The following is a 16,101-nucleotide window of genomic DNA, read 5'->3' as shown; positions in this document are numbered from 1 at the left end:
AAAAAAAAGTGGTAGCAATGTAGAATACAGCAATATTTTCTGGTTCCACACACGCAGGTTGTGAACATTCCGAGCAATGTGTACATTTTGGAGGGAGACTAGACAAGAATTGACCAAAATGTTACTGAACATGGGAAGATTTTTAAAAAAGATTAAAAATTAGGTATCAATAGCGTCTTCTTAATATTGCTTTCATTACTGAAGACTGAAAAAACACTTAACTTTACAGATAGGGTTCAAAAACTGGGGGGTGGGGGGTGGGAAGGGGGGAGAAAAAAGGCTGCTACAACACTGCCATACAGTCAAAAAAAAAAAAAAATCATACTTCAATATTTGCATACTTGATAGCAGCATTCTCCCACTGAACCATGTGAAACTACAGAAAGAAAACATCAAAGCAAAAAAATAATGGCAGTTATCCATCAGTATTCAAAAACCTAGAATGAAGTCACCAAGTAGATGCACACTTACTGAGAAGTAATCAGTATCTACATTCTTAGCTGTTTCCCATTTTGCTCCAATAGAAATGCGAAGTTGAGTGTCAGCTTTGCGTATTTTATTTTTGGCCGATTTGAGTTTTTCCAGTTCATAGTTCATTGCATGCTTGGAATAGAGAGGGTCATTATAAATCCTTCTACACAACGAACTTTAAGTAGACAGCTGAAAATAAAATGTACTACTTGTAAACACACAAAAAAATACAAGCTTTTTTTGTTTCAAGTGAGCACTGATTCCAGATAGATTATCTTCTGTATCTACCTCTTTCACCTCTGTCTCTGTCCCGGTCACAAATCCTCTCTCTCTCCCTTTCCCGATCACGGCCTCTGTCACGTTCTCTGTCTCTTCTATTATCTCTAGGACGGTCCCGTTCCCGCTCTCGGTCCCTCTCCCGAGGCCTGCTTCTCCGACCGCTGACAACTGCTTGTGTGCGGCGAAGAAAGTCGTCTACTCTCATGTCATAGTCGTGCTGTGTTGAAAGGACAGCTCTATTTATTTTCTTTCCCAGATTAAAATCCCCTCCCTTCCCTTATCCATAGGATTGGCCGTAAGTCTTGGGAAAGCCCAGTATTTAAAAAGTAATATTAAAAAAAAAAAATTATGTCCAGCATCCATAAGCACAAGTTTCATGTTTCATCTTCAGGGCAGCACCACGTCTGTGCTTCCACTATGCAGATGCTGGGGTTCAAATGCCAGATCTCAGCAAAAGACCTGAAAACTAAGCAGCCTTCAAAGCCAGCTAAGAGAAATTATTTAACAATCTGCCCTGTTTCTTGAAGTGACCGTAAAAGTTTTAAACCACACACTTTTCTGCCGATAATTTGTTGTGCACGAGCGCAAGCAATGTTACTGGTATGTCCTCATTCAAATTGGGCTTCAGCATTAAGTTTCAGAGCTAGACCGCTGAAAGCAGTTTTAAGCACACGCTTCAATTTATAACTATGTTCTGAGAATTCTACACTTTATGTCACCTGAGAGAGAGAGGCTTTTCAAATATGCTGGAAGTCTCTACTCAATCCACATAATTGGTCTTTCCAAGGAAAACTAATACAGGTCTTAACAATTCAGTTTATCAAAGTCAACAAATCTCAGGTTAGGCTACATGTGAAGCTCAAATTCTTACTCTGTCTCTGGTGGACACTTACTACGCGTTTGTCTCTGTATCTTGCTTCATGTGGTACAGGATGATGTCCTGAGTAGGGAGGGTGAGCTTGAGGCGGAGGTGCATGGTGCTGATAGTAAGGATGGTGTGGTGGCTGCTCCATACCTGGGTAAGGTGGCTAAAAGAAAGTTATAGGAAGTTTGTTGAGTGTTTCATAACAAAGGAAAGCACACAAGGCTGAGTGCTGGGAATTAAGGACAGAGGTTACTGTCATTCAGATGGAAAACACAACATCTAAATATGTCTGATCACAGCCTCCTAACTGAATGGCAGTCTATTTTCCATTAAGTCACATGCTTTACTAGTTATCTACCACTGCTTTTTCAGAAGTTTGGCTAACATCCCCCCCTCCCGCAACATTCATTCTTTCCGTATCTGCCTCAAAGTGATACTGCACATAAAAATTCTGCTACTTTAATGTTTGTGTTATTTTTTTTAATCTATGCATATGGAATGTGACTTTTGTCCAAACCAATGAGCTTTTACAGAAATTGGTCTTTTCAGTGCCATTCCTTATGAATATATTCTTATTTTAACTGAACACACTTACTCTGCAAGACAAGTTATTTGACAAAAGACTAGCAGATGGCTTCTTTTTGAAAAAAAAAAAAAAAAAAAAAAAAAAATAATCTCTTGGCTGTTCCATTTAATTTTTTCAATCAGCAAGGCCTTTCTTTTCCGTATTACCAAAGCATCTTTGCTGGCATTGTTGTCACAAAATATGTAGGTGGAAGTGCTGGATTTCAGGATGACTACTTGGACAGCATGCACAATGGGGAAGGGGGGGGGGAAATATGGGAGTTTCTGGAGGCTTAGCTGTGTTTGAAAAACCATTTTCACCCCAGTCTGACAACTTTGTTCACTTCCTTCAGTTATGACAAACCAGAGCTGTGTTTTCAGCTGAGAAACATGAGAGGCTTGAATAGCATTTCTGTATCTGGTGCTGCCTTTTGCTCATTCGCAGTACAAACAAGAGCCAAAAGACTCATTACAGTTACCCAAAATCAGGACCTGCAGGGCCAGAATTACTAAATATAACCAAAATAAATAGTTATAGTGACTATTCCTCCTGACATGTTGGCAAAACCACAGCTATAGAAGTGAACTATCAGTTAATTTCCATGTATGTAGCCATAGATACGTGCAGTCATACATATACTCATCTGACTAGGAAAAATGTGCATTTCAGTGGAGGCTGCAATACAGCAAGACTTATTTTGATTACATTATGCAGTATATTCTGCTACTTTCCTGCATGCTTCACTGCGATAGCCAAAAGCAAGCCACTGTGCAACACTACAGAGCATGCTAGTCCATTCCATGAGCCTCTGCAGCAAGTCCACCTCTTTAATGCATTTGCTGTTTGAAAGGAAGTCAATTACTATGAATATTTAGTGGAATACAAAATTGCATCACACCCTCTTGTGTAGGCTAAAGAAGGGTTCTGCTATGTGCTTACAGATTTGTTTCTTGTAAGTTCAAACCAAGCCAGATTCCTGCTGCCAAACTGCTTACTAGAATGCTGGAGTATTGCCGAGAGTCAAGTAAAGTACAAACTACTTGATATAAATTGTTTTTTACATATTTACAGCAAAGATACATTTTAGGAAAAAGGAAGAGTTGAGCACACATCAAATATATTAGGCTCCTCTAGAAGGGAACAAAAAAAAAAAGCCATATTCTACAGAGAAAAACTGAATTCAGCAAGACACAAACCATTCCTTGCCATGGTGGTGGTGGTCCCATGTTGTGGAATTCCCTCACGTAATCATTGTAGGACTAAAATGAAAGACAGTAATTACAACATTTTGATGAGTGTTCTTTGGAAGCGCAGAAGCTGAATATAAAAAATTCCCCAAAGTCCGCATGCACCAACTTACCCCATTCAAAAATACATCTCGTCGAACTCCTGAAAATCGTCTGTTGGGAATAAAAATTTGTAGAACTAAATCCAATTTATCCATACAGACAAGTCACCAGGGCATAAAATGAACAACATGAACACACCTTACCTGTCTACTTCGGGATATCTGGGATCCTTTATATACCCTGTTCGAACATCAAGCAGTATTAATTCAATTTACCATCTCAAGTTAACAATCTTAAAAAAAAATACACTCATTAGAAACTGTCCTTTCACTTTATGCCTGCTGTAAAGTAGTCTACCTGCCACCTCCCTTGCTTTCAAAAAAAACCAATTTCTTACAGGAAAATAACATATAATGTAGTCACAAAAAATGACACAGTATATCGAAAGCAACTTGCACATGGTACAAATATGCAAGGGGGTATCTGTGCAAGTAAGACTTGAATTTTAGTCAAACAAATTGGGAATGTCCACAAATTTGAAGGGTACAGTCTCTTGGCAATCAGCACATGGCTGTTACTACCCATGAACCATATTTTCAGTAGAATGTGTTCATCTGGGGAACCCCTAAGGCTGATTTCCTAAAAGGTCTTGGATACAATGTTACAAAGAAAATTAAAAGCAACCTAAAAAACATCTAGAAAAGCCCCACAGGGCAAAGAATTCTTACAGCTTCAGTAAGTCTGAGGAAGTAAACTTTAGAGAGCTTTAAAGAGCTCAATAAATGGTGCAAAACACCAGGCATGCTTATGCTAATAGAACAATGCTTCCGAGCTTCAGTACAGTCTTGAAAAGCCAGGGAGCAGCAACAACACTTTCTGCATCAAAGAACACATGCTTTGCAGTCAAGCTGGACAGATAAAAGCCAGGTTCTTAAGAAAAGATTTAGAACTCTGCTACTGAAATAACGGAATATGTACTCCTCATAGCAGTGAAGAAGATTCGGTAGATTAAAAGTAGTAATTTCTTAATTGCTTTCTGGAGAGAAAAAAAAAAAATCTGCACTATTACCAGTGTTGCTGCTGCTGCATTACCACTGCAAACCTTTCCTTCTGGAAAACAACAAAACTCCTTTCTTAAACTCACCATCAGAACCTCTTGAAAAAATGCAGTGAAACTTCCCCCTCCCTTCCTCACGCCAAAGTTGTAAAACCAAAAAATTCTCTCTGAAAACATAACCGAATGTCTACAGTCACCTCTAAACAAAGGCTGCAATTCAAGAGCCTCAGCTGACTTTCCTGGTGGAAATTTCTGATAAACATGTTATTTTGACAATTAGTGCCCGTATTAACAAAGCACTTGAGAGGATCACTCACAACAATGCACACAATTCTGAGGCTCTTAAAAGGGCTCAGCCTAGATTAACTGAGCGCTCTCTCTCAAAACCAGCGAAACAGTGTCACTGACTTCTGCGAGCCACAGCACTTAGGACAAGTCTCATTTTCATATCCCAGTGATATCAATATTTTGCTTTTCAATTAATGGGGATATACTAAAAGAGAAAACACTTGTGAATTTGTGCACACAAATCTTCATAGTAAGATATTAACCTGGTCTTTGGTGAAACTCAGGGGGATAGTCAATCCTTGGTTTCTTTCTGCTGTTATGAATATCATAATCTTCTGGTCGACGCCTACACAAATTAGATATCAAAGATTAAACAAGGTTGCTTGGAGCATTTGTCACAGCAGAATACCTCACAGGAATAACTTCAGCTACCCAGGATCCCGACTTAACCATTCTGAATTCCACCTGCTTCAATATGTTCTACAGCTTTAAATTTGAACTTAAATATCAGTAACAGTCCGATTAAATACCCTCCACTGTTACTTTCTGGCTACAGGAGCTTTGGCAGTTAAGGAAGAATTAAGGAAGGAACTCTACCCAACTATACCTTAATACCAAACAAAGGGTAATAAATTTGTCTAAAACAAACTCGGACTTAGATTTTAACATTACACTTTCCACATTACATTTTGAAACAACCTATCAGATAACAAAAGAATTTATAGAACTAAATACAGTGAAAATAGACGGCAAAATATATACTACAGTCAGAAGGCATGGGCATTGCTGTATTTGAAAGCTATGGGGTAAAGAATTCTATAAAAGGTCTATTTCCATAACATTTATAAATAAAACTCTGTACGCTTTGTGAAATTTCTTCTTTCACTGTAGCTTTTCTAACTGGGTAGGCCAATGACATTATTTCTAACAATTTCTGTTCTCAGCAATTTACCAGCAATGCGTTGGTGCCTTTTACAGAAATCGGAAGAACACTTAAGCTTCCTAATAATTAAAATAATTGGGACTCCTTTCTATACAAACAGCTCTTTTACGGAAAAGATGTTATCTTTAAGAACTTCACACTCAGGGAGGAAGTCCGATTATAAACCAGTTACATTCCAGTTGCTGTTATGTTTTATAAAGAACTGGCTGCTAATTTTGTTCCACCAAGGTACATAAATATTAATGGCAGACTCCAATGCTAGGGTAACAGTGTTTCCAAACAAAAAGCAGCTACAAATCCATTCCCTTACCCCCCACCCCAGCAATATAATTCCTTACAACAAGACAAGAAATTAACACTTTCTTAAATCGCTTAATTACTGTGCAACTTGCTTGCTGAGTAACAAGCTCATGTAGCTTTTAGTTTTATAAAGTCATTTACTCCTCCCCCTTCCCAACTTCAGTCTTTAAAGCCCACCATACCCAGTTACTAAGCTTTTAAAAATGAAAGCAGATTCTTTACTATGAGCAAAAAGCCCAAAAATAAAAGCAGTTGCACCTACAGCAAAATCAGATCAAGGAAAATAAAAGCTGGTGTAAAGAATAAACATACCGCTTTCTTGTAGTTTTGAGAGTGCATTTACGACCGGTATAAAATATGATAGAAACAGTTCATATAGTAGTCCAACTACTGACTTTAAGCTGTAAGCCACATACATAAATGGAGGCCCTGGCAGGCTTGAGAAGGTGTGGTGGTGTTATATGTATAGTTTGCAGTCCATTGCAAAACCTTCACTTGTATATACTTTATTGCACTGGAAACCTCTTAGCTTAACTTCAAAAGCCATCTTGGTGTTCAGTCCTTTATAGCCAAAAATAAGGGGGCGCTGCCAGGTTTCCTCCTACCTACTCGTTACAGTGTCCTTTTTTAAGCTCAAGGAAATGGGGACTCTTGTTGGGTATCTGTACCTACCACAGGATGTTTCCACAAAGAGGAAACTTAACCAAAGGTTTCAGCCCAAACCATACATCAGTCTGTATGCAAGTGGCTACACGGGGAAAAGGTGTTTGGCAGAAGGGCTAATATCAGTTCTTTGCAAAGACTTCTCCAATTCTGTAACAAGTTATACCCCCTTTTTTCTGGAAAATGTTGTTAAGTTCATATAGCAGTGATCAATAACCATGTCGATCCTCTAAAATACTTTAAGTCCACAGGTACTGCCAGCATCTGGAAAGGTTGTATATACAGACACAGCAACAGCCATTCTTTTTGGTTTGTTGCCGGGTCTCCAAGGGCCACTTGATCCCTTTTGGAAAGAACCTACTGTTTTCAGAAGCTCAGCAAGATGTGTGAATTCAGTGGTTACATGTTAGAGAATATTTGGCAATGGGGTTAACACATCACGGTGACACAATTTGAAACAGTCCCAATAATGCTCCTCTTGAATATCAAAATAACTTAAATATTTTATCCTCAAAATGAGGCGGCATCTTCTGCAAAATTCTAAGTGATCCTTATAAAAGTCCCATATTTGATAAGGCTTATCCAGAGACACACCTGAAAGAAAAGGCTTTTACAAGATATTAACACATTTTTAGCATATAAATATTTCCTCCTCTCCGTCTAGCCTGCTCATAATCAAGCCAAGCTTACCTATGGCTAGCATTACATATTGCGTTATCTCAATAAATGAACTAGTCTAAACTAGACAGCATTTTAAGAGCTTTTTTCTGCAAAAGCAAAGATCCCCATTTTCCTCTTGAAAAATGACAGACCGGGGAACCATGTGAAATCCTCAATGAAGCCACAAACTTGTCCATGCAGCTTGATTTGAGGATTTTCTCTCTTCTTTATCGCAGGGAAAGCTTTGACGAATCATATTCCTCCATCACGTTATTCTGATACATGTGCCTATTATCAGTCCAAAGAACGTTTCTAACCTTCCCACGTCCCGAACAGGGTCTCGACGGGATGGACGTCCTCTTGATCGGGGTTGTGAGTGCATTCTTCTCTTGTGCCTCATTTTATGAATGACTTGATACAAGTCAATACTTTCATCAGGAGGGAAGAGAAGACAAAGTTGGGTTCCACAATCCGGCTCAATTTCCTAGAATTAGTTAGAAGTTCAGTAGCGGTTTATAAACTGAAGAAATGAAACTCTCCCCATATACACTAACAACATACATTTAAAAAAAAAAAAATAAAAGGCACTTTGAAGAGATTTCAGTATCACTAGAGACAGAGCAAAATTCACTTACATTACCTTTCACTCTTTAGGCACTACTTAGAATTTTCATAAAATAGTCCAACACTTGGGGCAACCATATCTTCCCATGAGACATACAGGCCACATCACTGTTTTGCTACAAAATCAGAGGACTTTTTTTTCATCACAAAGAAAATGATCACCTATTACAGAGAGAAAAGTGACATACGTAGGAAAAAATTCCATCCCAGCTTCACATATAGAGCCAAGGCCTGATGAAGTTGACTATTACCACTCAAAAGTGAGTTCTTCAGTGTATGACAGACAGGTCCAGGAAGACACCAGCTTAATGCTCGATAGCAGTCAAAACAAGCAAATTGTGTGTTCAAGATTATTGGGAAAGGAACACAGTAAGAGAAAGTCATTATACCACACTGAAAGTCCATGTTCCACCCACACCTTAGATATTGGGTGCAGTTCTGAACCCTGCATCTCAAAAAACAGGGGGACAGTAGAAATGGGAAAACTTCAAAGGAGGGCACCAAGGATAACTGAATGAGCATAACAATTCCTACATGCAATGACTGAGCAGGTTGGGCCTCTCCAGCCTGGAATAAAAGAGGAATATGTGGGGTATGTGGGACAAGATGGATACAACAGGAGCATCCGACACCACAAATTGTTTGGAGGAGAGGACAGATCAACTCATTGCCTCCCTCTTCCGATACAAGAGCATGGGATCATCAAAGGAAGCTAGCAGGAGCCAGGTGCAAAACAATCCAAAAAAGTACTTTTTCAATCTGGTGACTAGTAGGCCTGTGGAACACCTTCTCAAAGAACGTCATAAATGCAAGATGATCAGTGTACATGTCCTCAGAAGAGATCCATCCAGGGTTACACAAAATGTAAATGGATAAACAACCACCATTTCAGGAAATAACCCGAGCTGAAAAGTATGGACAGCAAGCATCAGACAATGCTTGCCCAGTACCTAACAGTACAGCAATTTTATGAGAAAAAGATGAAACCCATGTTTAGATTGCAACTCTGTAGCACAGTGGACAAAACATTAAAAAATTATTTCCTTGACCATGTAACAGAAACAAAATTAACTAAAATCCTGGTGGGATTTTTTGGATTTGTTTGCTCGGTTTTTTTGTTGGTTTGGGTTTTGGTTTTGTTTTTTTTTTAAAGTCCACATTAAATTAAGAACAAGACCAAAAATACCGTTTTACTTCTGCTACCCAACAAAGCAAATGTGTCTATGGGCAAAATAACACACAGACTCTACATCTTCCATACAGTATGGGAATTATGCAACTCCCATCTTGCCTTAAGAAAGCAGAACCTGTTATTTCAATCCAGGCTGGGTTATTTGATGACACTGTCAACGTACCTGCACTCTGGTATGTCTGACATGACAAGAGCCACCTCACTTAAATTTTCATTAGCATATACTTTATAATGGTAGAGTCTATGCCCTAAGCAATACAGTACATAAAAAAACCACAAAGCAGAACACAGCTAGAAACACCAGAACTTGTTCTTAAAACCTGATGCCATATAGGTTTGCACACCATACAACACAAGGCATGTTACATTTCAAATCCAAAACATCACATTGCCTTGAAGCATCAAACACTGTTTATCACGAAGATGACAACGGAATTGGCACCATATTATTTTCTGTTTCCTTCTTCCACAACACTAGAAATAAGCCAAGTGCCTCTGTCACAGCACTTTACTGCAAGTAACAACTGATCTAACAAAGATTCCAAATCTTCTGTACACATAAAGCTGAAAGCAAGCACTAGAAGATGTGGGTTATAGAAGAAGAAAAAAATTAACAAACCTGTCCATCGCGTCCAATCTTTACTGGCTTATGTTCATTCCAAGGATTGGTCAGGTGAGCAGACTTAGTGAATGGCAATTCACGCCTAAACATGCAAGTGGCATCATTTACAGTTTTGCCTCCATTTTTTGTTAAAAAAAACATAAATTTAAAAATGCATACAGCAGGACATTACACACAAAATAATCTTGTCACCTTTTGCACTGTCAGGTCTCTGAATGACTGTATTAGTATATACCAAGTATTAGTAATATAAGATTTCACTTTGACTTATTCCAATATTAACTAGTATTGTCCATACTATGACACCCTATCTTAAATTTTTTTGGTCTTTGTATAATGCTTGCTTATTATCTCAACATCTCAATATGCTGACCAGTCTTTACGTGAAGTGGTAGCTCATGGCACCTACTGAAAGAAATCTCTGAACATCTGACCTAACTATGAAGCTAGAACTGCCCTGAGCTGGAGGTGGGAGTCAGGAACTTCCAGAGGACCTGTCCAACCTAGATTTTTCTCTAATTCAAAGTCTTACCTTCCCTGTATTTAGTTTTTCTGGTAACCCAAAGGACTTGTACAACCACTCAATGTATCTCACATGACTGACACAGCTTTTTTTTCTTAACAGAGGTTTAAAACCTTTCCTGTAAGACATATTCAAGTTAAATTAATGAATGTTGCTCACCACCTGTACATTATGCAAAATACCTGTACTGTTTCATATGTTATTTTAGACCAGTAGCATTTTCTTTGTTCAGTCAGATGCCAAGATGCTGGTTGAAGACAGAGCAATCCTTACAGGATTTCCCCCCCCTTTTATCCACAGACATCTATTCAAGTGAGCAATTGAAAAAAGAAATAGTTTCTATAGTGCATGCCAGGTACAGACTTGAGTCCCAAGCTCAGTAACATGGAAGCATGTGTCTGAGGAAATTGGAAGACAATCAAGTTTTCAAAAGGATGTTGTCAGTACTCCAGTAATAAGCAGAAATGGTATTATAAATGCCTTGTTACTAAACAGCAACATAAACGAACAATTATTTACCTGCAAATCCAGTCAATTTTAAAGACTCCTCCCAACATTTTTGCATTCATTCCTGCAGGCAGCACCCAGTGTATAGGCGATCCTCCATGATGGGACTCTGAAGACAGTCTGGCAAATCCTAAAGGATTTCACATGAATTGTGACGAAGACACAACAGAAAAGCTATTGCACATAAAACTCACTTTCACTTACCTTGATAATAGCTCACTTTCCCTTACCTTGGAATTTGCCACTTTCTCTTACAGAAAATATCAAAATAACACTCCTCGCTGATCTAAATGCAGCATTAAGCTTCTTTTCATTCACTGGAAGTGTCGACCATACTCCCTAAAACAAAACAATCCCCACACCCCACCACCAAAATATATGAGCTCATCTCAAGTGATTTAGCTAATAGAAGTATATAGTGTAGATAAGGAAAACAAGACCAATCTAGTGTTCTGGGATAGAAGAAAATGGAAAAAGAAAGGTATTGCTAAATTCAGTTCCCTCAGAAAGTATTTTTAGCTTACCCCATAAAAATAATTGAAAAGCCAGCGTTTTAAAAGTTTTATTTATATTGCAGATGCATTTAGACTGTCTATAAGGTTTAATTTGTAATTATAATGATGGACAAAATATATGAAAAAATTTGCCTTTAGTATTATCTATGTGTGTGTTAGCTGACTTTGGGAGTTCATGTATTATATAATACACGCAAACTATGAAACCAACAGCAATATATATACTGAAAGGTGGGCAGGTAGACTTCAGTAACCTTAGCATGACACATTTGTTCAGGACGGCTTGCAGACTTTAACACTCTTTCAGAGGAAGGTCAGAAACATGAAATACACCAGACCAACATTTTAAATTGGCAAGACAACTCAAACCAGCTTGTTCAGCCTCCCACATGCCCACCTACGAATTCCTGCCTTTTCCCTTTCACCAGCCGTTGTGCAGCCATGCACAATAAACCCCAATCTATTTTAAGGTACCAGCTGAGCTCAGCTATAGAAGACCAGTTTGCTGTATTACTTTTCAGTCACATCAATCTGTTCTCTAAGCAAAATCAGAGGAGAAGCTTATGCTGGTTTAATAAGTCCAAACTTCAGTCTCAGAGTATGATCTAGGATCTACCAAAGAAAATGTTCCTCCCCTTCCTTTTTTATCGAAGGTATGTTCTCATGTCCTGCTCTATGCTCAGATTAGTGCTTGCCTGACTCTGACAATTCATTAGGGTCCCCAGAGAACTATTTGGATATTTTACTAGCTTTCAGTCAGACGTACATTGCTTTAGGCTGCTTGTGAAGCCCTGCTGTGAACTACAACAATTTATTACATTGGCACCACAAAAGCCAGTTTCATGAAAGCGCAGTGGCAAAGCACTGATGCCTATACACTGAGAAACAAAGGACAGAAAGGAATATACTCCTCTGAAGAGCTAAAGCAAACACCAGTCAGAATGGTGCTCACTGAACAGATCAGACCCAAAGCTGGAAGCCAATCCTGTCCAGGAATTTTAAGATTCATTTAATAGTTTTAACGCTAACCTATTTTAAAAATCTTCATTAACAGACTCATCCACTCTGTGTATTGTGTAACAGCCAATCAACTATTTTCTCTACAAGTTTTTCCAAATAACGCATACAAATACAAAACCAACAGAGCGGCCCAGCACCATTCCTCAGTAGTTGATGTCCAGTGGACTGGAATCCTCCTCAAAAAACTCCCTTACACCAGCACTGCCAGGCATACATTTCTGCAATAAGGTTTCAGATCTCTGAATCAATTGAAAAAAATTACTCTTACATCATTAGATAAAAGCCAAAACAAAACCAACCTTCTGAATCTTCTCACAGCATAGCAATATGAACACCGGTGCTGATGAAAGGGAGAAAATAGCCATCACAGCATGCCCAATGGAAGTTGGCTTGGGACATTATCAAACAGACCTTGAGGCCCCTTTTTAACCCTACTTTTTCTAGGCCACCAGTCACTTATCAAGCTAACTTTCCTAGGTTGCAGTGGAACCAGAATAGCTACTCTTGAAGAATCAAGGAGCTTTCATCCTTGCCTCTACCAAGATCTGAGTGATGGAGAAAAGAATACACCTATCTATATGCTTTTCTGTAATAGGGTGAGTGTGTTTGAAAAGACAAAGTGATCAGTTCGAAGAAAAGTCAACATACCTTTGCTTTAGCAAGCGATACGTTTTCATGGTTATTACTCTTGATGAGAAAGAATCTTGCATCTTGGAGAATGTATTTAAGTTTACTTGTTTGGTCTGAAAAAACAAAGTGTCAAATAAGCAGACCTGTAAATATTTACAGTTGTCAAAAATGTTGCTTTGACTGTAGATAGTTGTTTCCTTCAAACTACACCGTATCCCACCCAGTTCCTACCTATGTATTACCACAGTCAACCACCCAACTTGAAACTTGAAGTCTAAGCTGTAGAGCACAAAATGCCAGGGGAAACCAAACCAAAACTAAAACTTAGATATTCAGGTAAAGAAAAAATAAAATAAAATCAGCATGATTCAGTGATGTTCCGATATATAAGACTTACTTCCATGCTTAAGAATCTTAGGATAAATACTAGGTAACATTCATATCAGTGTAAGTCATCCAATACAGAATGCTGAAATGTTCCTCTTCAAATGTAAGCATTTTATTTTTTTCTTTGCTGCCTCTGCAAGGAGCAAAGTGACTGAACTTCTTGCATATCACTCAACACATGCAAAAGTAGCTCAAGATTCACTTGTTATGCTCAGAACAATTATGCACAAACTGATTTATATCGGAACATTACTACTTACAGGTAATTTAATGAACAAAGACAATGGCTTGCTATGGGGCATGCATTAAAAATTCAAATTTAAATGATACCTTTTTGGACAGCACGAACGGAAGATGATAATTTCTCATGCTTCTTTTCTGAACCTGTGTTTAGCCAAAGTACATTTGTTCAGATTGAGCCTTAATAGAGATAATATACAATTTCTACAGCCTTGTCACATACAATTTTCATTCATGACAAATTATGCTTTCTGGCGCGCACCCACACACACAAAAAATACTATTCAATGTGCACGAGTGTTTTGTTTTGGGTTTTTTTTTTGGTTTTATTTTTGGGTTGTTTGGTTTGGGTTTGTCTTTTTAAAATAGTATTTGAACAATTTCCTACTCAGAAAACTAGTCACTGAATCATCATCTTCCAAGTTTAAAAAAAAGGTGAAAATTCCACTTAAGCAACAGAATAGCATTAAAGTAACAAGAAAGCCTACTTCCCCCCAAAGGTATCCACACACAACATGCCAGAAGTCAATACCAAATTATACAAAGCTACATACCCCATAAATCTCTACAGCCAGTTACATATATTTTAGATTACACATTAAGATTTGATGCAAGTCAGGATGACAAGTGATAAAAGGAAAGAATACCTGCATAAGATTCTGACGCAGAACTTCCACTTCTGTCAAAAACAATCGGAGATATACCTCTAGCTCTCTTCCTCTCCTTCTTTTTCTCATCTAAAAAACCCCCATAAGAAATAAAAGCAGTATTTTAAGCAAATTGGCAAGCAAAACAGATAAAAAGTACTGAGACAGGAAAATAAACATCTATAATAGTGAAGTTAGCATTTGGCTTGCAAGCAAAAATTGTAGTTGCTGTCCCAAAGCTATCATGCACAAAAGCAGCAAATGCTAACTTCTCAAGCTCTTCATTCACAAAGGGAAGACAGATGCCACAAATCTAGCAATTCTCTGCAAAGTTCAGAGAAAGAATTTATCCCCCAAGTATTTTAGTAAGGGTGGTTTAGCTCTTCTCTTCAGCCTTCAGCCAAATTTGCAACACAGAGCAGAAAACTGTGTTGCAATAGTGATACAGACTCATTCACTCAGAGCTTAACAAAATGGCAAGAGGTATGAAAACAAAACACTGTGGCACACAGGCAATTCTTTCCACTCTTAAAAGTGTCACATTATACTACAGAGCTTTTTATAACTATTATTGCAGCTTCCCTTGTCTTTAGGTTACACCTTTCTGTTCTCTAATTCCAAACAGCAGAGCCGAGCTAAAAAAAGGCATTATGTTAAGCAGGATGACCACCTATGGAGGCTTCAGATAAGATACACAACAGGAACCTTAACAGGATTGCTAGCCGCCCTCTCCAAAAACAGAGACAACAAAACAACACACACACCCCAAACCCCACCCCACTCAACAAAGAGCTAAACCCAAAAGCATTTACATCATTAACACTTCACATCTGTATGTTAGGACCCATTATAATATACAACTGCAAAACATTTTTTCTCATTTCTGGTTAAAACGTTTTTCTCTTTCTAACTTTACCCTAACAGCTAATCATTTCAACTTAAGTTTAGATTTCTTATGCTGAAGTCAGCTACTATTTAAGATTTAACTATCCTTCCCTGGGGAGATGGTACTTTTACTACACCATCCTATCTGGTCGCTCACCTAAATGAATACAGAACAGTTTAACACCAACTTCAAATGAATTGTATGAGAAACTAAGCGATTAGATACCTAAAAAACCACTAATTCTAATGTTTCAAAACACTGAACAGCAAGGCCAAAGCAATCAAGGACAATATGAATCCTCAGCATGGTAACCCTAATATTCACACATTTTAGTGTAAGGAAATACCACTTCCCAGTACATTTTCTCTTTTCCTATGGTATTTCATAGTTAACATGTTACTGACTTGTGCTACTAAGGCTTACTTTTGACACAGTCAGGAAGTGATTATTTTTAAAAGCAGCCAAACTTTCAAGGCAAGGTATTTCAGATTAGCAAGCTAGATGTTATCTACCTGATGCATCTGAACCAGACCCGGATCTGACCGATCCATCCGTGAAAGAGGCAGATTCAGAATCAGAATCACTGGCTTCACTTCGTGTGTCATAGTCGTTTCCTTCCTTCTGATCTCTCTCATCCTGTTCATACTCTTCTTCATCCTCCTCCCCATCTTCTTCCACCTCTTCGTCCTCCTCCCCTTCATCATCTTCCTCTTCTTCCATTCCTTCCTCCTCATTCTCTGTATTGCCTTGTTCAGAGGAACCACTACTTCCAGTCTCATGATCCGAACAATATTCCTCAGAATTCACCTCTTCTTTAGAAGAATGGCTGGATCTGCTTGGTCTTCTATCCGCATCATGCCTGATTCTCTGATGTTTAAAGAAAAAGTGAATCAGCAGTCATATAACATTGTCATGATGCACACACAGT

General features: G+C 38.3%; 1 protein-coding gene across 9 annotated transcripts in view; it reads right to left on the bottom strand.

Moving 5' to 3' along the window:
• The window catches only part of YTHDC1 (YTH N6-methyladenosine RNA binding protein C1), a 30,215-nt gene that overhangs the window by 8,914 nt on the left and 5,200 nt on the right, over nt 1-16,101 (bottom strand). For 3 of the 9 annotated variants that reach the window (XM_080387992.1, XM_080387989.1, XM_080387990.1), the window contains 14 exons: nt 15,686-16,040; nt 14,288-14,377; nt 13,731-13,784; nt 13,032-13,126; nt 11,079-11,187; nt 10,861-10,978; nt 9,816-9,900; nt 7,698-7,864; nt 5,078-5,160; nt 3,673-3,709; nt 3,541-3,580; nt 3,377-3,439; nt 1,644-1,778; nt 760-967 (listed from right to left, as the gene is read on the bottom strand). In XM_080387992.1, the coding sequence (XP_080244118.1) occupies nt 760-967; nt 1,644-1,778; nt 3,377-3,439; nt 3,541-3,580; nt 3,673-3,709; nt 5,078-5,160; nt 7,698-7,864; nt 9,816-9,900; nt 10,861-10,978; nt 11,079-11,187; nt 13,032-13,126; nt 13,731-13,784; nt 14,288-14,377; nt 15,686-16,040 (1,639 nt within the window). Of the gene's footprint in view, nt 1-541; nt 968-1,643; nt 1,779-3,376; nt 3,440-3,540; nt 3,581-3,672; nt 3,710-5,077; nt 5,161-7,697; nt 7,865-9,815; nt 9,901-10,860; nt 10,979-11,078; nt 11,188-13,031; nt 13,127-13,730; nt 13,785-14,287; nt 14,378-15,685; nt 16,041-16,101 lie in introns of those variants that run through there. The other 6 variants (XM_080387996.1, XM_080387994.1, XM_080387997.1 and 3 more) reach the window with 4 other exon arrangements.

Source organism: Falco punctatus (assembly GCF_963210335.1).
Source record: "Falco punctatus genome assembly, chromosome: 1".
Lineage (NCBI taxonomy): Eukaryota > Metazoa > Chordata > Aves > Falconiformes > Falconidae > Falco > Falco punctatus.
The sequence above is the reverse complement of the archived record's forward strand: the minus strand, read 5'-3'. Positions and strand labels throughout refer to the sequence as shown.